Source organism: Falco cherrug, chromosome 15 (assembly GCF_023634085.1).
Source record: "Falco cherrug isolate bFalChe1 chromosome 15, bFalChe1.pri, whole genome shotgun sequence".
Classification (NCBI taxonomy): Eukaryota; Metazoa; Chordata; class Aves; order Falconiformes; family Falconidae; genus Falco; species Falco cherrug.
In genome coordinates, this window is record NC_073711.1 from 6,622,417 (window position 1) to 6,649,357 (window position 26,941).

At 38.9% G+C, this 26,941-nt stretch overlaps 1 protein-coding gene across 2 annotated transcripts in view; it reads left to right on the top strand.

Moving 5' to 3' along the window:
* The window catches only part of TENM1 (teneurin transmembrane protein 1), a 348,410-nt gene that overhangs the window by 115,530 nt on the left and 205,939 nt on the right, over positions 1 to 26,941 (top strand). For both annotated transcript variants that reach the window (XM_055727477.1, XM_055727478.1), the window contains exon 3: positions 3,345 to 3,605. In XM_055727477.1, coding sequence (XP_055583452.1) covers positions 3,345 to 3,605 — 261 coding nt within the window. The remainder of the gene's footprint in view (positions 1 to 3,344; positions 3,606 to 26,941) is intronic.

The following is a 26,941-nucleotide window of genomic DNA, read 5'->3' on the forward strand; positions in this document are numbered from 1 at the left end:
GAAGTAGGTTAAAATTACATTTTTTTTATTTTTTTTCATATATTAAATATATATATAATACAATATTATAATATTGTATTATAAAAGACAAAATTAAAATTACAGAATAGGTTAAAAATAACAATAATACTAGATTCTGAGAGAGTTTAAAAAAAAAAAAAAAAGGGTCAGTTTCTTGGAGGTTATTTCTGCAGTGTGGGCCTCGGTGAGCATTGAGACCAGTATTGAGGCTGATAATCCTGTTGGCTCTCTTACTTCATAAGTAAAGAATTAAGTGTGTTTTTCAATATAAATTGTTCCTGATGTACATCAATAAACTGTCCCCCTTTGGATGTACCTTCTCATTAGCGCTTATGTGAAGCGCTAAAGACCTGTTAGGGTGTTTAAACACAACTGCCCAAATGCATGAGCCTAATTTACTTTCCTTGAGTTTTTATATGGGTTTAGCAGCTAAACCTTAATTTTCTTTGATAATACACTTCTTTAAAAAGGCAGTATACACTTATTCCTCTCTTTTATGTCATCTGCTAAAGCATGTGTTAACCATCATAAGATTCTGATGGAGTGGACAATCTGGACACTATCCCTGCATGTGAGACACTAGCTCCTTGCTGGTTGTGAACTACTTGCCAGCAAGATTTCACCTTTCCTCCAGACCACAGGTGCAGTACGTGGAGTGAAGCTCCTGTAACTTTTTTATAGTAGCTCAGGTCAGTTAAGATGAACCGTAAATCAGGTCTTTCACAGGAAAACATTGACTCAGCTTTCTGTTACTGAAAAATGTTTGGTGAAATAGTGTCATCCACAACCTCAGTTTCAAAGAACAATGTAGTCCTTTCAGGGTGGAGTAGAAGCAGCCTGCTGATGTGGTTCAGTCTGTATTTCACTGATACTAGGGTCTGGGATGGTAATCTGGGACTGGCTTTTTAATTCTTAGTTTATATACAAGTTCTTTTTAATTTGGTAAAGAAAAAACAAGAATTGATGTGCACCATTTGGAACCATATTTTATAGAAAGTTGATTTTATCCATTTAGTGCTGTCAGAAAGAAAGTAAAAGTTAGGAGTGCAATGCAGCTGTGATGGTTCAGTGTCCAACATCAATATCTGCGCTCTTCATGTCATACAAAGATTTGGTCTGCGCTCCACCAAACCAAGTGCAGCTTGTTTGTCATATTTAATCATGTCATTTTAATACATGATTAAAATGATACTTAGGAATAGGGCATTGTGTGAGCAACGCTGTACTTGGTTATATCCAGTAACTTTCTGTGAGATTGCCTTTGTGTCTCCTATGCCTCGTGAGCTTTGAAAATCTCAGAACAACATGACTTCTCTGAAGACGGAACTTTTGTGTTTACCATCTTAGCCATGTGGGAAGGAGAGATTTTTTCCAGTCTTATAAGTTTCAAAGTCTTTCTTGCAAGCGTCTGTGTAGGATTGAGAACTAGTAGCGTCCAGTCTCAGCTTCCATTTGTGTCCACAAGTACTGCCTTGAACTACTGCTCCTCCTTCCTTCTGCCAATCAGCCAAGTGTTAGTTTTAAACAGGCCCTCGGGAACATAAAGAGATAAAAGTTCAAATGGCAGATACTGCCTCTGCTGCAAAAACTAGGCAGCTGCTTCCCAGTGTCTTGGCCATTTTCATCTAGCCAGCGCCATCAAACCTCACAGCCAGCCTCAAGGCATTTGAGAGGTTTGGAGAACGGGGCTAGTGCAGGTGGAGTATGTTGCAGATTCTCAAGTGTCTGGCTGAGACCAAGTCCTCCTCCTGTGAACAAGGGGAAAAGATCAGTTATGTGATGGAGCACTCTGGAGGGCCTCCATACCTGTCTTGCCACTCCAAAAGGAGCCAGTGATGGCCCTTGCTGCTGGGATGGGCCAGCCGATGCAGTGACAACACCAGGGGGGAAGGTTGACCTTCCAGGACTCTTGCATAGGAAAATGAGGCCATGGCCACTTCTTTGTTTGCTGTCCTCCTCCTTCCCCTGCCTTCTGGAAAAGAAGTTGCCATGCCCTGAGCTGAAAGCCAGCCTATGTGGGCTGTCACTACAACTGGTGCTCGTTTTCATGGCAGAAGAAAGATACGCAGAGAGAGGTGACTTGAAAATTCAGCCACCTCAGCATATTCTAGCTTAGAATTGGGATTGTAGATTTTTGTTGATACCTTCAAGAAAATACCAGGTGCTTTATTACTTCAAAGAGTATGGTTAAAGTAAGAACCATTCCACTCGCTGGCTGGTAAGTAGATTAGTTAGGCAAATTAAAGCTTTAGTCAGGATGACAGTAGAAGAGAGTGTTTGTCCTGATCTCTATCAATGCCTCTTGCCTCGAATGTTTCTTTTCTTTTCTAGAAATTGAAAGTATACTGTATGCAAGTTTGATATTGTATTTAGTCTCTCAAGATGGCATCACAGGTCTGATGTTCAATTAGGGAATGCAGTTCTGTAATCCTTATTTAATTAGAACTCCTTGTCTTACTCCCTGGGAGTTGCATTTGTAATTGGATTCTCACAAGTGAGAATATGCAGAGGCTACCTCAAAGGGAAGTTGTAATTTGCTGATGTGTGTTACTTACCTGTAGTTCTTCGAGAATGTTTCCTCTGCATATTCACATTATGGGTCCTGTCCACCTTCTGTTTGTCCTCGGATTTCTACTGCCCTACAGTTGCGGTGTTCAGCAAGAGTAACTGAAGTATTGAGAGCACTGTACAACTCTTTAAAATCTCTGATCGCTTGGTGTCATGAGATGGGTACTTGTACAGTCCTAGCAGTCACTGCTCTTCTAGGAAGTTCCTGTAGGCCACCAGCACTGGAGAACCAAAACCCACTGGTGTGAATATGCAAGGACAGCACTCTCAAAGAGCAAGCCAATGGTAAGTACCCTTTCTTTGTCTTCTGTGATTAACCAAATGTTTCAGGCATTATTTTGTAATTTCTCTATTCACAAATGTGCTATGCTTTCCCTATAATAAAAACATACTAAGATTAATTTTAGAGCTTTTCTGCCTTTCTGGCAAAAACCCAAGAAAGTATCTGTATTTGTAAGTACTCACTTCAGTTCTAAATTGATGTACTACTATCGACGTGTGGGTGTGTACACGTTTGAACTATAATGTAAATTTCTATCAGAAAAAAAGGCACAATTACAGTGCAGTATTATGTATTTTCCAGAGTTGCACTCTTAGTTGTATTATAGTAGATTAGATAGAAAAGTGAGCCACTGCCCAAAAAAAGTCTTGTAGTATTAACAATGTTAATTCTCTAAACAGATTCTCCAAGACAAAATCAAAAGTATATTGCTTTCCACTCCTAAATTTTTTTTCTGAACTTTTGTTTTTTCCAGACATGGAATTCTGTGAGACTCCCCATATTCTGTGCTCTGGCTATCAAACAGATTTACACGGTGTAGCTGAGCACAGTTACCCGCTAGAGGTGGGCTCAGATGTGGATACTGAAACAGAAGGTGGTGCGTCCCCGGATCATGCCCTGAGGATGTGGATGAGGGGGATGAAATCGGAACACAGCTCCTGTTTGTCAAGCCGGGCAAACTCAGCATTGTCCCTCACTGACACTGACCATGAAAGGAAGTCTGATGGGGAAAATGGTAATAAAGAAATGCATCTAATGTACTGAACAGTAGTAGTTTATTTGAAACTTTCTTGTTCTACTTCTCCTTTATTTTCCTTTTTTCCTGTTTTGTTTTCTTTTCTTTTCTTTTCTTTCTCCCTTCCCTCTTAGATCTCTGTATTATATGAAAAGTGGAAGGGTTGTTTGGTATGTGTATTGTATTTATGGTGTAGATAGAAAATAAGACAAAAAAATGAAACAACATCTTTTTAAAAAAAAACTTCATTCTTCTAGACACCAATTATTTTCCTTCATTCTGCATTTTTATGCCATAGGATATTTATCATTTGAGTTTAGTCACCTATGAATTGGGTTCTAAAAGAAACCTATATGTTACATTTCTATCGCATTTTGCATAGACTTGATCCTGCACCTGCTGGCTTCCTGGTGTAACTTTAAGACTCTACAGCCAGGTGACTTCAGAAAGACAACCTGGAATCTCTATTTACCTGTAATTTCAGGCTAGACCTGAAGACACACTTTTATCAGTAGGACAGATTGAAAAGGTCTTTGTCATATCTCAGTTCTGTATTTCTCTGCATATGGAGGGTGGGTTTCTGGGTTAGGGGTTGTGGGTTTGGGGTTTTTATTTTTTGGTTGTGTTTTTTTTTTAATATTTATTCTCTTTCAGGATCTTTTTACTTTTTTTTGCTTTTTTTATGGCTTCGTGTGTCACAGAAGGGGAAAATATATATTTATTAAGTAATACTGGGGGAATTAATAATTTTTATCTCTGCATCAAAATTGATGAAAATTTGCTCTAAACGTTTCCTTAAAGAGTATAGTGAGTAAACAAATTTATCATGCTTAAGATCAACAAACTTAGCTCATATTTCAATTTCTGTATTTAAGAGCTACAAGTTACGCAGGTCTAAATGTGGTTAAATATGTATGTTAACTGGATAAGAGATAGGGGAACCAATGCAAGTGGTGGATTGATGCTTCTGTGTTGACAGTGATAAACTTCTGTAGATCTGTAGTCATAAAATGAAGAAGTTCAGTTATGAATGTCCTTTCTGTTGTTATGTGTTTTGAATGTCAAATTCAAAGCTGGTAATCTAATTATAATTTCATCTGCATATTTGCCAATACCAATGATAACATTCCATATAGGTTCAAAGACATTAGATTATCTGCATGTTGGGGGAAAAAAAAAGAAGAAAGCTTTTAGTGCACAGCTCGTTTTTAATTAAATACTCCTTTGAGGTTTAAGAGTTCTGTGCTATCACATTGTATCGTGCTGCTAGAATCAGTTAATTTTCAGATGCCCCCCGTTTGCACAGCGATCCGTGGATGCCTGCCTTCTAGCTTCCTGCTTCTGCTGCGTTCTGTGTGGGATCCATCCTCTGCAAAGTGGTGTTGCTTAGGGGTTTTTGTTTGGGTCTGGAGGTTTTTTGTGTGTTTGCCTAAGACATTTGGGTTTAGACAGTGGTTGAAGGAATTGAGTCTGGTCTGCCTGGAGTTGGTTGGCCCTTAAATGCACTAACAATGCAGATGGTTTAAAGGCCACGCTACCTGAGAAAAGAATGTGCACACTTGTACCGTCCAGACTGAGAAATACACATGGTCATTTATGTTTTAAGGTGCTGGGAAGCCAATGTATTGAAAGCAGATTAAGCATATAACTGAGTTACATATTTCAATCTAGAATGCAGCGGTGCAGCTGGGTATTCATGGTGTTTTGCTAGCCATGCAAGTTGTACTAAAGAAGTCATTTGCTATAGCTGAAAATTATTGTAGGTAGTAAAGGAAATGCTTTTGTTACTGTACATCATCCTACGGTGCAGGAACCGTGGGTTAAGTGTCATTAAGATGGGGACACGTAATCATTGTGCTACACCAACAAAGAATAGAGTGGTTTCTTCTAAATGTTTGTCTCGGGGAATTATTTTAATCAATCTAAACTCATTTCCTGCATGGTCTAGAGTGGAACAGAGTGGTCCTTTTGTATATGGTTTTAATATTTGATTCCTTGTAAGCTTTATAACAAAGTTTTACTCAGGGATTGATGTTTTAGATACTCGAATACAGATTTGAACTAAACAATTGGGAAAGTGAGGGCAAGAGTAAGTTGGAAGGGAGAGAAACTGAGGGCACAAGCTCATCTGAGTTGCTTCCAGGCAGGGTCGACAGAGTACCAGTGCTTCCTGTGGTGTTGAGTCATTATAATAATTTACAGTCTTGAAAGTTAATGAGGATAAATTTGAAGGCTATGATGGTTCAAGCTATATTCATTTATATCATCTAGTACATCACAGGTAAGTTCATAGTTGAGATTCCTGGTCCAGAGAACAGCATGTTTTCCATCTGGGTTGGCACTCAGTAACAAAGCACTCTTTGAATACACAAGTTCATAAATCTCTACTTAAATGAATTAATGGATGGCACAACTTTCTTTTTCTATGCAGTCATTTGTGCTAGGGGCTTTATCAGAGAGCCACAAGTGTTGCATTTATCCTTGTCAGTTCCTGCCATGGAAGCAGACTTCCTTCGTGCCAGCCAGTAACTTCTGTGGTGTGAAAATGGGTAAGCGTGCAAGATCAGTTTCTGGAAGTTTGTGAAATGCTAGTTTCCATGGTACTGTCTAGTCACTGTAAAAACAGATATTTAGAAATTCTGGCTTTCAAAGGGTTGACCAAATGGCATATGAACACAGCTATTTACAACTGGAGTAAAATTAATGAGGAAGATACAGTTGTTGCACTGTTTGAGAAAACTAATTGCTCTTATTATCTGTATTTTGAAAAGGTCAGTTGGTTTTTGTTGTTGGGTTTATTTACTTTCTCTATGAGCATAATTGTGCTACGAATACATAATAGCTTTTTTTTTGTGGTGACGTTAGGGCAGCTAAGTGTATGGACTCTGGTAGACCTGCTTCAGGACATCTCTTTCCTTTACATTGATCTGAAGCAACTATACTTTTGCAAATTTTATTCTGTTTAGATATTCCTTGAATTTCTCATATTCATTCAAAACTCTAGCAGGAGGTTCCCTGACACAGGATATATAGTTCTTTATGTATTTGGAGTAGCACAATTTGAGAATTTGAGGATTATTTTCCTTCATAGATGTACCAACTGTCATAATCACTGTTTAAAGCATACTCTGGTTGTTTTGGCAGCATTGAACAGATTGTATGAAACACCAACATTCCCATTTAAATTGGTGTTGTCAATGTTAATGGCAACTAATAATAGCCTATTAGTGCACAAACTGCCTTCAGCTTTGCCTGAGGCTAAGCAAAATATATATTAACTGCAAGTAATGAACGACCAATTTCTTGGGGATCATTGCTTATCTTTAGTATAGCATAAATAGCTCTGTTTAAACATGAACAGTGTTACACTACAATACGTTAATGTAAATTTGAGACGGAAACACTACATAATAACAATATCAAAAATGGTTTATTCCACTGAAGAAGACTGCATTTGCCCACAATTCACTGAAACAGCGGTACCTGTCATCACAGCATATCCGAATATTGAGAGCAGTGGTTTAGTCTGCCAGATTACTGAGCTGGCGAATTTATTCTTTTCTTTATTTCTCTGGAGTACAGCTATGGTCCGGGAGAGGACACAGCCCTGACCTACAAAAGGGGTGTCTTCAGGCATGTATCTGAAACTACATCACGTGGCATGGATCTGCATCCCACACTAGCTAGTGTACTAAAAAGAAGACTACAGTTTATTTGGTATCTGTATACTCTTCCCCATTAAGTCCTTCATGCAGTTCTTATGTTTTGCTTTACAAGATGCCAGTGCAGCTGTGAAGCAATGGATTTTACCCCAAGTGCATTCATTCCATGATCCATTTTTGAACCACATTTGGCTTGTTTGCACAACCATCAACTCTTTCTTTTAGCATCTACATCTCAGCTGAGAGCTAGTATGAAACTTGAGCCATATGTACAATAACACAATTTTTGACTTGTTCTAGGTTGTCAGATTGTTTCCAAGTCCTTTAAAGGCTGACTTGCTTGTCTTTCTCCTGACATGGGCTTAGGTGGTTTTATGCAATTAGTTACTCTTTCTCTACTAACTAGTGAGAAACAATAGCAGGGTACTGGATTCCCAGTACTGGATGCAAGTGTGCTGTGAAATGCACACTCAGTCTTAGAGCCAGATTCACGTTCAGTTCCTTAGGCTGCATTATTTTATGATAACAAGGCATTTGCTATAGTTCACAACAGCTTGTCTGAGATCTGTAGGCAAGAAATTAGGGTGTTAGTACAGGCTGAAATACCACTAGACTGGTCATGGAATATAATTTTAGAGTGCTTGAGATCTGGTGTGAGGATTTTTTTTAATACCATATTTGTCTTTTTAAAAACAAAGCAAAAAGGGAAGAAAAAACCCCTAGCTATGAAGACATGTAGCTGATTCCTTTTTCCCACAGAAATTATTGGGACACTTCTTTCTTAACATCAGTGTACAGGATCAGATTCTATTTGGAACCATAATTTTAATAATATCAATAATTGTAAACAGCAAACTGCAAAGGCAGAATAATATTAGCCATGTATTAATAAGTAGATGTAGTAGAGAAATTAGTAGGTTACAGATCAAAGCTGAGTTTAATAGCATAGAAACATGTAAGATTGATCTTGTGTAATTCACCTAAGTATTCGTTTTACACCCTGGGGCAGTGGTCCATTTAACAGAGCTTTTGACTCTCGAAATCTTGGGGGGGGGGGGGCGGGGAGGGGGGGGGGGGTGGTTCACTTTGCTGGACAGGTGAGTGACTGTTGGGCAAGTCACGTCACCTCTTTGCACTTCAGATCCAGTATCTTAACAGTACCTGTTAAAAGGATAAATATGTTTAATTAGTAAAGAAATACTGGAATTGCTTATGCTGTATGAGAAATGCAGCTTTGTCAATGCCGTAGTTATTCAGACACAGGGAGGATATAGCTGAGGACAAGATTCTGATTTACTTTATGGTACCTGTCAATAGACCTACTGTGAATTCACACCTGTTTAGACTTGAATTTGGCTTTTCATAAAAGTCTTGTGTTTAATGCAAGAAAGTGAGAGCAGTGGGATTAATGTTGCTGTTATTTACTGTTATTTTGTAAACAAGCCAGACATTAAGCTGATCTCTGGCTTTCTCATTTCTGCAGGAAATTATTACCAACAGCTACATTATAATAACAATACATGCTCTGAGAAGTATGCATGTGTCTGTCTGTGGAGGATTGTGTTTGTAATAACGATGGCTGTGTCTGAAGTATTTCCGTTAGCTCCTGTCCTGTCTCTCTCTATTTACAGTGGTGCAATTAAGAAATTGAGTTACTAATTTCTAAGTAGAACAGTTAGGTCAAATATGTGTAAGTAGCCTTGAAAACAGAAAGGTAAAGATAAGTCTTAATCCCTTTTCGTCTGTGCCATTTAATATTTTTTTCTTCATTCCTGGTGTACTTTATTTTGCCTTTTTATTCTGGCATGGATTGCATTTATGTTTGTAGACACCTGTCTGTTGCATGGTTTTAGTCACCTGATAGATTAAGGCAACCTCATCACTTGAACAAGAGTGCAAAGCTCCCATTGTGAAATTTCTTCAACTTCTGTTGTTTACTATTGCTTTACTGTAGTCAGATATTTGATACATGATACTCTCTGATATTTGACAGAAAAGAGACACTAATCTTCCCTTAATAAAAGACTTCTTTTGCTTCTTGTGGTGGGGGATTTTTCTCTTTTAGTGTTTAGATGGTATTAATTTTGGTTGCTTCTCTGGCACAACAGAAGCTTCCTCTGTGTCAAAGGAAGCGTGTGGATCTCTGCAGTAATGTAGCAATGGCTTTTGGGGAGCACTGGACTAACATTGACCTTGCAGTTCCTCTGCTGGAGTTGCTAGGTGTACGATGCTTTTGTTATCTCAGAGTGGTTCCTTTGGAAATGCTACTGTCTCAAAGGAAGTGTGTAAGTCATCTGAATTGCTTTGGATAAGTGTAAAAGGCTTCTATAAGCACTGTAACATCCTGAAAGTCTTGCATCTGTGCCCCTGGTATTTAAGCCATTAATGAAATTGCTCATATATGGAAATTCAGCTAATGACTTGCTGTTTGCCAGTATTGTGAGGAAAATTCAGCCTTTTAAAAATTGTCTTCATTACTTTTTCGGACTGGCAATGCATTGCATCTGCATATCTGCTATTGTAATCTTTACAGGTTTCATATGGTATATTAAAATAAGTACACAATGCTAAAACATTCCCTTTCTTGTGTTTCTCTTTTAAACACAATGAATGCTAAGCTAAAGACAAATATCAACCAGTATGTAATATTTTACATTAAAGATAATGAAACAGTATGTAGAGTGTAGCATAAATATTTTTTATATTTCATAATCCAAATGACTTTTGTCCACAACATAGTAAAAAGTATCTGTGCATTTGCACAAGGTTGTGTAGTATTTTTAGCCCTGTAGTTTTGTTTTCCTTCATAGGTAGCTAAATGAGGGGAGGGAGGGAGGGAAGCTTGAGGAGAACAATCAGGTCTGATTTTTATCCTAGAAATTAATAACTTGGCACTTGAGCTCAAAAAAAAACCACTTGGCTGAAGGCGTGCGGAAAGGATAGTGGATGTGGCTTAAGGAGCTTGTGGCAATATAAATTATTGCTCCTTCTTTCTTTTAAATTCTTTTCACTTCCTCAGGTGGAAAAGAGCATGTAGGAAAAATTTGTATTTCCACAAATATTTTACAGTGCAAAAGGATATGCAGTGCTGCTGCGATTCTTGGGAACTGGGTTTATCTAGGCTGCCACGGGGAGGCGGGGGGAAGATGAGATGGGATAGGCAGTAAAGCACCTGCCTCCGTCAGAGAGCTGCAGTGCAAAAGTGTGAGGATATTCGGACTTTTCATTTCAGCAATCTTTGTGAAACTAAGGCGACGCTGAACAAAATACTTTTTCTGTTGTTAAACGTTTGCCATGAATTCTACATGAGGACATCTCTGGACTAGTGTATTGCTGGGAACAGTTCTGTTCTAAACAATCAGCATGTCTAGCCTGATGTTTTATGTTGTTTTATTATTAAGTTCATATTGTTTTATTTCTCATCTCTTTTGGTTAGTATTTAAAATGTGTTAGAAGTTCAGGAATCTACTTTACAGAAACAGCCTACAGTCACATTTTATATGCATATCCTTTGGAATAAATTATTTATTTTAGTTTAATACTTATTTTGAAATAGAAGCATAATCTCACTTATATGTCTTAAATTGTAAATATTCCTGACAGTTGGAACCTGGTTTTCATCAAAGTTTGGGATGTTCTGCTGAAAGCTGCCAGTGGAACATCATTAGTGCAAAATAACACTACAGGAAAACTTGTGAACTCTGATCATAGAAGACTATAGTTAAGGCTATTAGATAATAAGATCAAATTACTCTTATTTCGTTCCTTATACCCTCAGCCAGTATGGTTTTAAATACAAAGATATCTAGAGCTTTTTTCTTCCCCCTAGTGAAATGCTCTGCAGCTAGTCCAAACTGTAATACTGTGAGATAAAAAGAAGGAATCTAGCAAATGAGTACAGAATTGGTAGAAAAGTGGAAAATACTGACAAATTATCCTTTTAGGGTCTAGCAAGGTTTAATCTAAATATCATTTCTCCTTGACAGTGTGAGATCTTTTGAGAATTTATTGTCATCCTACCATGGGTGACAAAAGATTACTCATTCTTCCTCTTTAGTCTTTTTTTTTTTTTTTTTTTTTCATTTTTACCCATTTAATTCATTGTCTGTTAAATTACATCAGAAGGTCTTATCTTCCATTTTCAAATTTGTTAGTATTTCATTTCCCCTTGGGCTTAGGAGTAAGATGAAGATCACCATAAATCTGTATTATTCAGAGTTACAAATATTAGCATATCCTCATCTTACAAATGGGAAGTACTGATAGTAGCAAATAGCTTTAGTCAGGCCATCTAGAAGAAACAGAAAATGGAGAAAGTGGCTGCTTCCCATGGCTGTAACCTTCACAGTCTTCTCAAAGTGAAAGCTAAACCAAACATACTAGACTATTTCTCAGTTCTGCAATGGAAAATAAGAATGGGAAGTTGTGTATGAGGCTAGTTATTTTGTACAGAATAATGCAGATCTGAATACTGCTTGTTTCAACTTGCTTTCATATACAGGTCTTACAAAATGAAATTCAGTATTTCAGATATTCATTTTGTTTTCTTTAATCATTCCTAGCTCTACACCCTGACTTTATATTTTGCAGCGTGAACATAAGAGGAATTATGTATAATTAGCTCTTCTAGAACATGGGTCTAGGAGCACTGAATAATTCCTGCAGGCTGCTTCCTCCTCTTAACAGATGTTTTTGAGTAATATTTTAATTAGATTCACATATTCTGATGACTAATTTTATTGCCAGTGTTGTTTCTTTATCTTAAGTTTCTACGCCAGATGATTTGCAATGTAGCTTTTATTCGGTACTTCCCAACACTGACTTTCAATTGAGCAGCACTTGTCAGCATCTGATTTTAAGTTGTTCACCATGAGATGTATTGGCAGTGCAGAGGAGCAGCCCTCCAGGCATCAGAACCCAAATGTTGTAAAGTAACTATGTTCCTTTGCCTTGGGTGTTATCCAAAAAAGGAGCTGGGGGAAGTCAATGATCTGGAGGTTCTTTCATTCCTTGAAACCACACTTCCAAAAAGATTTTTATGTGGGAGGAAATGCCTGGCAGTGAGGATGGCGTAGGACATCAGGTCAGGGTTGTTCAGCTCTGTTGCTAGAATCCTTGCTAAAAGCTACCAAAAGCATGTAAGAAACCCAAGGGACAAAAGTTAAGGGTACTTCTAAACTGTATATAGTATTTATTACAGTTCATAGCACTCCTCCCTCCCCATCTCATCAGTTTCATAGATTAGACGGATTTTATATCTTCTCTGACATTGTTAGAAATATAATTGAGACAGCATGGTGCACTGTAGCTAAAAGAAGAAAGAGCATTAGTATTTTCACTACACGCAAGTTAAGAGGGAAATATTTGTATCTTTTAAATGTCCTCCTATCCCCAAATGATATGCATGTTAAACAAGTGTGAATACATGAATATCAATGATTTTGAATTTCCATGGCTCCAGCTACTAGGCTTTCTCCCTGATTTTCTTTCTCTGAAGATCCCATATATTTTTAGCATTGGTTATGCCAATAAAAGCTGCAAAGTATGAGTCCAGTTTGATGCAGCCAATGTTGTGTTATGTTAGGGGTATATTTGTGGAAGAGTTGAATGTTACTGATGAAGTGTTAATTTTCTTTTGGCTTTTGAATCTATTCTAATGTAATGAGCATTACCAAATGTTGCTCTGGACTTGTTTACATCAATGTAGTAAGCACGTCACTTGCTTTAAAGCTTAAATGGTTTCACATTTGTAAATGAGCTTGGAATATTTCATGGTGAATTATTCTTGTCCTTTCCAAAATATTGTTAGATTTCCTTTCAAGTACTGTGGCCAAGGAAGAGGTTTCCTGTAGGAATGGGTGAAGCCATTTCTTTAATTAACCTAATGTTAAAGAGAGAGATTTTTTGCGGTGTGGTACATTTGCCTGTAGAATCTTCACCATATTGTCACTCCACTTAGCTCTCACTCACTGGTGGGTTGGTTAGCATTCATAACAGCATGAAGTGGCTCTCCCCTACACTCTTAAAAAATGCCTTTGTCTTATGGGAAGACAGCAAGCAAAAAAGGGGTCTTTGTGCCACAAACACGCCCCAGGTTTTCTATAATTAGTCAGTGGAGTAAAACCTTTAATCAGAAGGGTATTACTTACGTAGCAACTTATGTACTAATTATGTAGCTTTTAAACTGCAGCATAACTTTCCCTCTGTGCCTGCAATTATTTTTGAGTAAATATAAAATTAAATACATGCACTTCATATGTACCAAGGCCACAGTAAATGTTGTTTAGACTTCAGTGCCTTTCTCATTGCTTTGTCCAACAGTAACTTCAAGTGGCACTTTTGGTTTGAGAACATAGTATTTGATTAACTTTTCTCCAAACAGTGCTTTTAAGACAGCAGACTTTCTGTTATTGTCCAGTCAGGATAAGCTCTTTTAGAGCAACTATTTTACTATTTGTTGAAGTGGCATAATACAAGCTTTGAATTTATGTTTTTCTGCATAAATTGGTATAAACATGCCTCTGGTTGCACAATCAGAAAGTATCTATTGTCATTTACTTGAACTGAGTCTTATTGATTTTGAATCTGCTTGAGCTCTTGATGTTGGGGTCATGTAATAGAGCTGCTTGCTAGCCATGCATTGTCAATGGGATCTGATGAGCAATGCAGGATTTACAGCTCAGCACTAGACTTTTAATTTTTTCCTTTATGACAAAACAATTTAAGGATGCTTGCACCTTTTGATTGCCACAGAAATCTTGGAACCAGAAGGTAGCTGAATAATAGCGACTGCTGCAGCGTCTCAGACTCCTCCATGAGGTAGTGGTGTATTTTGTGATTTCTTCTAGCTGGTGGTCTGCAGGAGCCAGCCCTTACTGATTGCAGTATGGTTGCATTTTGGAGGTGGCAATGGATTGCATTCTCTCATCCGTTGTCAGGAAGGGGTGCTGCTTTAGGTCATGCTGCTGATCACAGCATGTAGAGGTGGAACTCTTGCTGTAAAGGGATGAAGCTCCTGGTGAAAGGAAAATCTCCAAGTTTATTTTCATGTACTTGAAAATTTTTCTCAAGCAGCTAAAAAAACTTCCCAGAATATTACCTAATTGCCTTTTATAATGAAGATGATAGTGATGAAGTCTCATTTCTAGTCACAGAAACTGCTTTTGAAAGGTCAAGATAGAGGTAGTGAATATGAGCAGAGCTTATGATGGTGGTTGCCTTCCTAGTGTAATTAGAAAAGGCTTGGATTAGGCCTGGCCAGCAGTTAGGTCTTGATAAGTAAGGTGATTTACATTTTTTTGGTAGTAGCTCATTCAAATTAGTTTAGCGGAAATGAAAAGCATGGCTTTGCAACCTAGATTTCACTTCTGGGGAATGGTGCAACAATATAGTCAACTTATTCAGGTCTCAATGTGCTATCTTGACTCTCAAGGTAATGTTTTTATCTCAGTAGCCTGAATGTGACTGAAAGAGCCATCCTTGTGTGGTGTAGGGAGAGAGGAGCTAGAAGCTGCTGTTCTGAGGGAGATGCCACCTCGGATCTCAGCGGTATGTGTTTACTCATGTGTAGTCCATGTGTTTGGGGTTAGCTGTTGGTGTTCTGCCAAGTCCCTGCTGTCTGTTGGTGCCTTCTCAGTGCCAGTGGCGTAAGGGATGCTGCAGTCCTGAGAAATCTGCCTGCTTTGACAGGAAGAGATTAGGAGAGGTGATCTGTGGTGCAGATGCACGAGGAAGGCTTTGCATCCCACCTCTCCTCCCTTGCCCCAGTTTAGCATCAAACTGCTTCAGGGTTTTATGCCTTTTTCAAAACTCCTCAGCCGTTCCCTCTCCCAGATCAGAAATTGGTAAGAATGGGGCCAGTCCAGTGCTGCTCCACTGCTTCCATAAAGGCAGGCCTTCGCTTCCATTCTGGGTGCATTTGTGGGCTGGCGAGCATCGAGAAGGTGGGCACAGCAGCTGCAGCCTTCGGGGCTTCACTACTGAAGGCAATAGAGCCCGAATGTTTCACTTGCAGAGCATCTGTAATTATTCCCTGTTTGGAACCGCAGTTCTTCCTTTCTAACAAGGGGCGCTGCCCAAATGCTTTTTTGTGATGTGCTCAATGTGTCTCCTACTATCTTTTATGTCTTTGCCCACGGGGAAAAATATAATTGAGTCATTCTTCCTCCGGCCTTTGTGGCTGTGTGTTCAGGCAGCGCAGTGTTCATCCCAACGTTCCTATTGATGGTTGCATTGATTATTTTTATTCTAGCCTGTGATTCTGTCTCCACTCTAGCTTTTTAATTTTTATAGTTCACTTCCTTTATAACAGCAAATGCAGCTGTTTGGTTGTGTGCATATTTTGTTAGAAATATAATCTCCTGAATACAGATTTCTCCATAGTAGCTAATAACCTACAGTACTTGAAAGCTCCTTTTTCTTTTTATAACCTATCTTTTTTCCAATACATATTCTCATCACTGCACTACAGTTTGATTTTTTTATTGGACCATTTTAGAGCATAATAATTCATTTCTGATCTCTGGTACCTCTCGGCCATGTCTGAAGTGGTCCACATTATATCAGTCACTCATTTTTGTTTACATCTTTCCTCTGAAGACAGTCTTCTGCATTTTGTTTCAAAATATCTTTCTGGCTGGCATCACCATTTTAGTCTTGTGATATCCAATTTCCTTTTAATACAGAATCAAATAGAAAGCATTTTCTTTACTTTACCAGCCAACTGTAGTGAAATTTTTTGAGCTTTCTTGTCCGTATCTTGTAAATTGGTTGGTGGCTAAAAATGGCAAAAACCTAAATCATAAAGATCTATAAAATAAAACAGGGGAAAAAATAGAAGCACTATTTTATACTGAATGCATTTTTAAACAATACTACAGCTGCACATACAATAAAATAAACATGTTTATATGCAATTATTTTAGAATTTAAACAATGCTTATTAATGTTAAATAAAGAGCCATAATAAGTAAACAGTCTAAATCAATTGGGGTTTTGCGTAAATCTTTGTAGAATTATTTGTTCATTTGTTGCTTCTATAATAGATTAGAAAGAATAATTATCTACCTTCCCCTGGGAAAAGGGAAAAAGGGGAAAAAAAACCCCACATATCCCTTCACATTTCAGGAAGCTATGTCAAAGCCAGCAGTTTAGTGATGTTTCTCTCTCAGGCTCAGTAAGAATTCTTAAGATACTGAATGTTGTCAAATTTATGGCAAGAAGCCTCTGTTAAGAGAAACGGCAGAGAGTTGCCATTTTCAAATGGATTCAGATTATTTCATTCCAAAGATTTTGGTTTGTGTGGTCATAAAACAGTGCAATTCCTGGCTGTGAACTCCTGTAAATTGATCTGGGCTCTAGACAGCTGGCAGAGCTCAGGTTGTAGGTTCCTGCTGGGGAGATTTGCATTAGGAGTCAGAATGTGGAAACAGAAATAACCTGCAGCCGGCTTGGAAGCAGTGAGGATAGTCTACACAGTGGAGGTGTTTGGCTGGTAGCTTTGCTAGCTCATATCATGTTTTGATGATAATCTTTGACAGCAGTTCCCTGTATCCCCAAAAAACTTTGTCTCCTGCACTGCTGTCCCTGTTGTTGCTGCCCTTCAGTATATAATGATGTCATTTGCAGTTTTCTATGCCCAGGGGAAAAAAAACAGTAGTCGAGTACTCTATAAAGAGTTTTCTAGTTCAGGTGCACAACATAGCTGCCAAAAATACGTGGCAGAAGCTTCCCATCATGCTGCTTTCCCTCCTTCCTGCTGTAATGTTCTCTGGTTGCTTACCTCTTTTAAAGCCTCCTTATGTCCTCTGAGGACATCAACACGTTTCTGGGATGATGTTGATACAGCCTTTGATTGATAACATTCTGAAGCTTGAATCTGCAGTAAGTATGTGTGCTGATAAAGCCGAAAAACCAAACTAACTACACAGTCAAGAACTGGAAACATGAGATATTAAGTTGGTTTTAAAACATCTGTATAATTTTCTGAAGCAATCATTCCTGGAGCACCAGAGGACCTGCTAATACTCCTGTGATGCAGAGAGATCTTTTGAAGTGTATGTCAACCCCTTCCTGCATAGCCTTCTAGGATGCAACTTTGAGACTGGCTGCATTGCTTATTCTGGTAGGTGGCAATGCACACCTGCGCTGTCTCAATACAGCTGGTTTTGTAGCAGCTTAAAACAGTTTGAATCCTGGCAGCATTTATATACCTCATAAATGAGCAGTTGCACTGAAATCAATTGCTACTCAAATTAAAAAGGTAAGCAGGTAAAAAGTGTGGAATTTATCTCAGCTGATAAATTTGCTGTTCATTTTTAGCTTGACTTGCCCAGCTGATACACTAAAATTTTAATTAATCTGAAAAGTGTTTCACAATTCCTCCTCTTGTTTTCATATATTGATCCATGTGCAAATACAACAAAAGCAAACATCCCAAAAAGCAGCTGACTGGGTAGTCAAGAGTTTACTCCTGTTCATATGAATAACAATTGTATTTGGAGGAGTGCTTCAACTGGCTTACGGCAAGCAGCTTGTGTTAGTAATTTCAGGTTTTGACCCTTTTTTTGGATGTGTCCATTGAGCCGCCAAAACAGGAAGAAAACAAGTAGGGACAGTTGCCTAGGAATTCTCCACTACAAGTAGTTCTTTCTTACAGGCTCACTGTGGCTGATTTAATTACTTCTAAAAATATTTTCTCTGTGTTTGTTTTAAAGATAGTGGTCTGGAAACAGATGACGAGTATTTTATATGTATTTGTTTTCCTGATCGGTCATTTTATTTCCTTAAGAACAGCAGAACAAGGAACAACCTTCTACTAATCTAATCTGACTGATTTTAAATGCCTACCAAATTCAGTGGCATTTCAGAACTCCACATCTTTGAATTAACTTCTTGACTTTTCTCTTGAATGTAGCTTGTTTCTACTAATATGAGGGCACCCAGGGGATTAGTTAGAGACCTGCTTCTGGGTCACCTCAGTTGTATGATAGGTCGATAACTGTGACTGAAATTTGCAGTCATCCTCGAAGGGGGGGGGGGGGGGGGGGGAAGCAAGCCCAGTTCCGTTGATCTGCTGTTCCAGAGGCTGAAATGTGACAAATTGTGGTGATGAGAAAGCCATAGTTACTCCCATTCTGCTGGGTGGAACTTAAAACATTTGGAAATACTCTGGTTGTGCTCATAATGCTGGATTGCCTTTTCTTTGTAGGTTGTATAGTATTACTTTGAAACCTTTACCTTCAGTTCAGTATATGCAATGAAGTGTATCAGTTAATAGAATAGTAGGAAAAAATGCAAAAAATAAGCCTGACCAGAGTAAGACACTATCAAAGGGACAGGTCACAAGCACAGGTTTTAGTTAAGTGTTGACCTTATCGCATGGCAGTTATCTAATCTCATAAACAGTGCTTCCGGGCAGGGATTTTTATTATTTGTATGACAAGAATGCTAATAGTTTCTCATCAAAATCAAGGCTTATTTTCCTTCACATTACACAGATATGCTTAAAAGATGAGCCAGTCTTCTCAAGAGCCCAAACGGTATACATATAATACATATACTGATTATTTTATCTCTGTTATCTTTCACAGGTTCATTCTGAGCCTCATATAATATGCATAAAGCTCTTCAATACAGAATTTTCTTATTAACTGTGAAGAACTTCATTATTGTGCTTATCTGTTATTAAGATGGTATCGGGTCAGAATTTGCACGAGTGTTTAGTTTCTGCATGAGAAACCTTTTATTATGTCAAGGATAATTGGTTTTTATATTTTTAATTTATTGAATCCTTTGTTTCCCATGTAGTATTGTGAGGCGTAGAAGTTACAACAGTTGAAATAGGGAAGTGGAGCAGATCATTAAAAGTGGTACTTGCTCCCCTTATTACTGTTGCTTGTGTTTAGAAACTTTGATTACCAAGTATAGTTTATCTATCATTTAAAAATATATTATGATTATATAGATATTTATTGCAATATTAAAATGTAGCTGGTTACCTCAAATATCTGAAATGTGGTGGGGAGAGTGTAGCATGCCCACGGTATCCATGTTAGGGACTTGAAGGTCTTTATGAGAAATTGTACTGAAGGATGTCAGAAATGTGCTTCTTATCTGATATTTAAGCTGCAGACATTAAAAACATCATTGCTGACACAGAAGTCGATATAGAACACTTCAAAGATCCACAAGGATACAGAGGAGACCGAATGAGATTCAGTGCAAGGCATAGTAACAAAATATAAAATATTTAATAGGAACTACTTTGGAAAGCAGTAATGCTGAAAGGGACCTTAAGGGCCAGTAAATGAAATAAATGGAGCCAACAAGTCAAATGCTACTTTGGGCTGCCTGTGTACATGCATCTTGTCAAGGATCTATGAAATATAGCCCATGTCGCTGAGACTTCTCTGACACATCAGTTCTGGGCATTTCAGCACCAGGGATGTATAAAAATGAAGAGACTGTCAGTCGAGTGCAAAATGCGGTTATGTCTTTGGGACTTGTTATTCAAGGAAAGATATTTTTTTTAAAAAAAGGTCTGAATGGGTAGAGAATGTCTGAGTTGTCACTCAGGTAACTGAAACAAGTATGGGGGACAGGGAGAGAAGAACTTTGAAGGTGTTTCACTAAGAATACAGTGCAGAATATACAGCGGAATATGTCTGCTAGCAGACGTAGACCCAGCAGTGCTGGTTCCATAGCTGTAATGGGCAGTCTGAGAAATTTGAATATAAAAATCAAAGATTTAAAACTGTGTAGTCATTCAACGTGGGAATAATTTGCCGAGGGACGGTAAGTCCTTAGTACTTGAAGCCCTTAGGGTCTGAATGTTATTCAAAACATGCTTGAGCTGAGCCTTGCATTATGAGGGTTAATGTGAGGGTCACTGGCTGAAACTGTGGTTCTGATTGTGAAGGTGATCAGACTGGATGGGTGTGTTAGCTCGTTCTTTGCTCCATAATCTGTAAAGGTAGTAGGTTCCACAGACTAGTAAATTTTTCAAACATGTCTGTTTTAGAGTAGTATGAAGCAATAAATGAAGTGGTAGAGGTTTTGTGGCTATGGTTGTTTAAAACCAGCCAACACAATTGAGTATATACTATAGAGGACATGACAGGCATGTGATTCATTGATTGCCATTCTTCATCAGTTTGTAGTCGAAGGAAATAACCTAATAGATCTTTCCATCTCTGACTTGTGTGGTATTGTCTGTAGTTCTAGCAGCTGCCCTAAACATTTGGCAAGCGGCCCAAGCCCAAAAATTAACACTTAGAAATTAATTTTCTATAAGCTAATAAGGACAAAGGCCATTCAATCTGTGGTTTATACAGAAAGTTTATTGAATCTGAAGACTGTACATCTGGGAATGAGCTGTTAGAATCCATTTCTAAAATAATAATGCCAGCATGTCAGAGAAGTACTTGTGCAGTAATCAGTCATTAAATAAAGGGGAGTTCAGGTAGAATGCAGGTCAAGGTACTTAGCTATGGTAATCCAAATAGACAAATGTTTATTAAATGTTTAAGCAAAGAAATTAAAGAAATACACATCTAATCAAACTGTGCCAAGATTAAATCAAAACTTTCCCTTCATTATGCTACTGCATCACTGCCCTCCCCTGATGAGGTGTTAATCGCGGCTTCCTTTTCTCCTGTATAGTTTGCACTTAAGAGTCCAAGCATGGCAGGGTCTATTTCTTGTAAAAATTTTCCATCTATTCCAGCATGTTGGCTTGTCTGCCTCAGTTGAAGTTTGTTGTCTTCTGATGGGTCCAGGCAGATTTAATTTTCAGTTCCCAGAACTCTAGATTAAGGGTGGGCACTGCTAATTAATCCACTTTGCATTTGGAGTGGCTGATCCCCAAAGTCTCTCTTAGTGCAGTGTGCCTCACCTGTGATTACTTTTCATCTCATCTGCCAGAAACAGGCTTTGCCAAACACTAGCTTTGGAAAATTTTGAATCGGGGCTTTTGTAAATCTCTTAGGCATGTCTGTATGTCTTGCCAAATGCTTGATACAGATAATGAAAATCCATTATCATTTCTGTCTTCGCTTCAGAATTTTAGCATTGACCTCATGTGAAGAAAAACATTCAGTCCTTTCATGTTTAACTTAATTAGCTTAAAGCTAGAATCCAAGTCACTAATTTTGTAGTTTTATTATAAATTGGGAACTTGTTGACTACTGTTCTGTAATTTGACCTACTGCCTCAGAAACTTGGGCTGCCATGCTCTCGCTAGACTTTTATCTCAAGTTAGTTACCTTGTGGCAAGGACACCTTTTTTAACAGGGAAGACCTAGTGGGAGTGGCTACTAATTAGAGCTTGTTCTATGTAATGATCTGAATACAGTCTGATTAACTCATCTGTAGTTCTCCATTGCATACTGCTCAATACTTGCTTTGCATGAGGCAAGTCTTCATCTGTCTTCATTTCAGGTATATGACAAGTATGAAGCACATCATCTTGGCTGTTGTCTACTTAACAAAGCATTGTTACCATAGTATCTTCTTTCCCCTCTAAGCTGGATATCTGCAAAGACTGTCTACAGGATGTGTCTTTTAGTTACTGCACGGGATTGATGACTCTCTCTTTTAGCAGTCAATCCTTTGCTTATCCTTAACTTAAAATTCATGTGAAGAGAGAGTTCTGTTTGTCTAAGCCTTACGGACTATTTCTTTAGAAGAGAACTAACAGTGATTTTCTTATCCATGAACTGGTACGTGACTAGTTTGATGCCAGTAGAGAAAATTAAATTGCCTTGAAACAAATGTTGTAAATCAGGTGCTGTCATTGTTCATCGATAGCCATAGAAATTGGACTTACATGTGAATATAAAACAGTATATTAACTTTACTGCAACAGATGGGTGCTTTTAAATAAGTTTACAAAAGCATTTGGAGTGTGTAACAGGCTACTTTCTTTTTTTATTATCTCTTGCACTTGTGTGTTACTGTTCTTTTGTGACTGCTGCATCTAGTGCGGCAGAGGAATGTACTAAAGGCATTTTATTATCTCACAGTAGAGTGTTACACTTCTTGACTGCCCTATCAACATTAAGGCGTATGAAACAATGACCCTTGGCCTAGAATTTTTTTAATGAGGTCCAGAATTCAAGTTATATGTCAGTCTGGTTTTGTTTTAAAATTGCAGTAAGCAAATGTGACTGCACAGAGCTCCAACGGCAGCATATTCTATAAGTTGGCAAGTACGAAGCGTCTGAGCAGCACAGTCCAGCTCAGCGCTGATGGCAAAGCCCAGTCAATATTAGCTTTGTTTATACAGGTAGCGTTACTTTTATTTGTCTTCTGACTGTTTCCATGGGTGAAAACATTTGTATGAACTGGGATTTTTACCTGAGGAAGGGCTGCATGATTTGACATACATTGAGCAAGTTGCCAAAATAGGAGCAGAGATGATCTTAATGTGTCTCTAAACTTACTTCTGAAATCTGAGCACTTACTGGCATCATCATGCTTAGTTCTGCTACCTCATTATGAATTATTTTATATGTGCTAATAATACCTCATTGCGAAGGCACTCATTATGTGTAAGTAAACGTGACTAAATTAATTTAATTATTGCTATCACTTGCATACTAACTAATCCATATATTTTATGAATGGAGAGGTTTCAGCCCTGCTGTATAACCCCGTTTATACGGGAGCAGAATTTGCTTCTACATGTTTAAAAGCAAATACTGAAATCTCTACCTTTATTTTTTATATAGGCAAAGATCACAAAGAAGTGGACAGATTAATGAAATAAGACTGTATGTGTGTCTTATTGTGTCAGTTGTTACACCATGAAATTAAAGGAAATATGTTCCCAAAGAAGTTGGAATAATGATCTTCTGTAGTTGTGTACAGTCAAGTGTAAAGGGGAAAAGGTCTGAAACAGAGGAAACTCATGTTCCTGTATTCATCAGTTATAATAAATGTTTGGTGGTGAACTAAAAGCTTTGAGCAAAAAGGATTTTACAATTTGTCACCACCTTTGTTAAACTTGAATCTTTACAGCAGTACTGAATATTCTTGTCTGCCTACAGGTACGTTTTCGGTGTTGTTTACCTTTTCATGTGAACAATGCTGCTTTTCTGTATTTATACTCTTTGTTATAATGATCATTATTCTAAGAATATCAAATCTAGCTGTCAAAAAATTTCTAGTGTCAGAATTAAAGGTGTGTATGCATATGCATTATGTTAGAGTCACTCCTTCCTTTCTCTGCTTGTGCTCTCTCCCTCAGGACCCCTCTCATATTGAGTGCACAGAATAAAATGTGCCAGCATGATGACATGCTATTCAATACTTTAATTGTTCAGTGTATAGCCTTAAGCTTTATTTATTACCACTATTGAAACCTTGTTCTTACAGCAATATTAATTTCCTATTGGCAATTCTGTGGTGCTCATCACTACAGCATTCCAGTACTTCACATACGCTAATGTATTTCTCTTTGCAATAACCCTGGGAAACGATGTGGGGTATTGCCTCCATTTTATGGATGGTGAATTCACATATGTGTAAATTAAATGAAAAATACCTGTTTAACTTGGGCATCTAATTTGAACTGCTCAACAACTGATTTTTTTCCCAGAATATTTCAAGTATTAATGCAGAATAATACTAAGAATAGCTCTTAGTGATTTAAGTTAAAGCTCTGTAGGCTTACAAAAAACATTTTTTAAAAAAAAAAGCCTGGAAGGTTCAAAGGATTAAGAGAGGGATCTGGGCAGGCCGGGCGAGGGGCCCAGGCCGGTTGTGTGAGGTTCAACCCGGCTCCGTGCCGGGCCCTGCCCGTGGGGCACAGCAGCCCCAGGCAGCGCTGCAGGCTGGGGCAGGGGGCTGGGAAGGTGCCCGGCGGGAAAGGGGCTGGGGGGGCTGGCTGGGCCGGCTGGGCAGGAGCCAGCCCTGTGCCCAGGTGGCCACGGGGGCCAGCAGCAGCCTGGCTGGTGTCAGGAGCAGTGTGGCCAGCAGGGCCAGGGCAGTGCCCGTCCCCCTGTGCTGGGCCCTGGTGCGGCCGCCCCTCGAGCCCTGGGGGCAGGTTTGGGCCCCTCAGCCCCAGGCAGACCCTGAGGGGCTGGAGCGTGTCCAGAGCCGGGCAGGGGCTGGGGCACAAGGCTCACGGGGGGGCTGGGGGGCTCAGCCTGGAGAAAAGGAGGCTCAGGGGGCACCTGATGGCTCCCCACAGCTCCCTGACAGGGGGGTGTAGGCAGGGGGGGTCGGTCCCTTCTCCCAGGTAAGAAGTGACAGGACAAGAGGCAACGGCCTCAAGTGGCACCGGGGAGGTTTAGATTGGACATTAGGAAAAATGTCTTCACCAAAAGGGTGGTGGAAGCCCTGGGACAGGCTGCCCAGGGAGGTGGTGGAGTCACCGTCCCTAGACATGCTCAACAGACCCCTAGATGTGGTGCTTGGGGACATGGGCTTAGTGGTGGCCTTGGCAGTGTTGGGTTAACGGTTGAACTTGATGATCTCCAAGGCCTTTTCCAACCTAAAGGATTCTATGATTCTACGAAAATAAATGAAATTATTGTGTGACCTCACTTCGTTTTGAGCAGTTTCTAACATCTAGGTTTGGTATAAAGATTTACATTACTTGAGCTGAAGAACTTTTGATAGCTGTAGCAAGCTATCATCTTCTGTTTGAAACCAACACTGAAAGGAAAAGAAATCATGTATTGCTGTTGGGTTTCACAAATATTAGCTGACAGCTTTGGGGTTTTCCTTTTTTTCCTTTTCCTTGAAGTTGTCTTCTTTCCCTGATCTGGTCCCAGTCGCTTTCTTTTGAAAGCTGAGCTTTGCCCCAGAGCTTTTTTTCTACTTAATTTCTCTTTCTGGGCTTTCCATTCAAATTCTAGTCATCATACCACAGCAATCATCAAGAGATCTGATCTCACTGTTCCTGCTCAAATCTTCTTCTGTGCTCCACACTTCTCCTCTTTTGCATTTGTGTTTTAATGCGAGAACTCTCGCTTCTTGTTTTTAACTAGTTCCTTCACCTAGTTTCTGTCCAGATACTTGCATTTGATCCTCTCTCCTTCATAGTAGTTTAAATCGCCTCTCTGTCTTCTCCATCATGCTAAAGTGCCATTAAGCAGAGGGTTTTAGTAGCATAGAAGGAAGAAACCTCTGGCTCACAGACTCATTCTCTAGCACGGTCCTTGCTGGATGAGTACCTGTAGCAGTGAGAGCAGTGACCTGAGCACTGTAGCCCTGGGCTGAAGTTTTCTCAGCCTCTCTACACTGTGTCAGCACTTTCTGGTCACCCAGAGGCCTCTGAGGACTTGTGTGCATGCGGTTTGGATGCAAGACTGATACAAAGGTTAATGCTATGACAATTTACAGGTCTCTTATTCCAGCTACAGCTAGGGGCCCTGGAGCATTTTAGAGGAAGAGTCTCCAGCAACATATGTAAAACACACTGTCTCTAACATTATCCTCAGAGATGTCTGGGTAAATCTGAATAACCTTCCCCGCTTCCCTGAACGCCCTGAGGTACGGACATGGTATGAGAGGTTCCTTCCAAATACTTAAAATTTCAGAAAAAAACCCCAAATGTCATATTGCAGTAAGGAATGTTTTAAGAAGATTAGATTAATAGCCTAAGTGATATACCAGCTTCCTACAACTCTTCCTTGAAAATAATGATTTCAAAAATAATCCAGTTTTTGAAGTTCTGTAACATTAGATTTGTGATATGCCCCTTACTCTCCTCCCCCAGGAAATGATTTATTCTGCAATCCTTTTCCCAAAAAATTTCCAGCATAATTCCTGATTGGAATGATATTTCTGATTTGATCAAAATTAGGGATTTAAGTTCTGTAAGTTGTAGACACCTATACACGTGCATGCAGATTTCAGTTTCTGAATTTAGGCATATCTCATCATGTAGTCAAAAGACGGTTAGCTAGCTCTACCTGATAATAGAGTTATACAAAGCTTTTGTAGCTTGCACTGCTAAAAACATTTGTTCAAATATAGTCAGTTAATGTGCTAAATGAAGTGTGATTAAATTTATGGGGGAAGACCCTGGAGCATTTTCCATAAGGGTTGGGGGTTTTTGTCTCTGTTGTAGAAAGGCAGATATAAATCTTCAGTGTATGTTAACAGATGTAAACTTCATACATTTTTAAAGGATATTAATTTGTATTTCAGTGCATACATGGAGTTACCCATTATAAAATTTAAACTTCTTTATGATCTGCTGCTTTTGTAAGTTTTTTAGGCCTTCTTAAAATAGCATTGTCATTCCTACATCGCCATATGCACACAATTACCATACTACCTTGGCATTTCTCTGCAAAGCTAGCAAGCTTTGCTTTCTTTTCCCATTCTGCTTGCTTCAGCAAAGGAGCTATAACTCCGTGTTTACGAACCCCAGATGCTCAGCTCCAGGATGAGTGTCTCCAAGAGCAGCTGGACAGCTGTTGTTCTTCCTAGGATTTACAGGTAGATTTTCCCTCTGGGAGTGGTGCAAGTTTTGCTGGTTGGCATTTTGTCCTGCTAGTCTGGTTTAGATTTGAAGGGATATGTCTGCAGGGTGTGTTAATTCTGGAGGTTAAGTCCTTGACATAGCAGTTGGAGAGCACTGCATTCAGGGGCTGCTTTAGGCTTGCTTCGTAAATCCAGACATAGGTTAATGTAATTTCTGCATGCAATACGTAATAA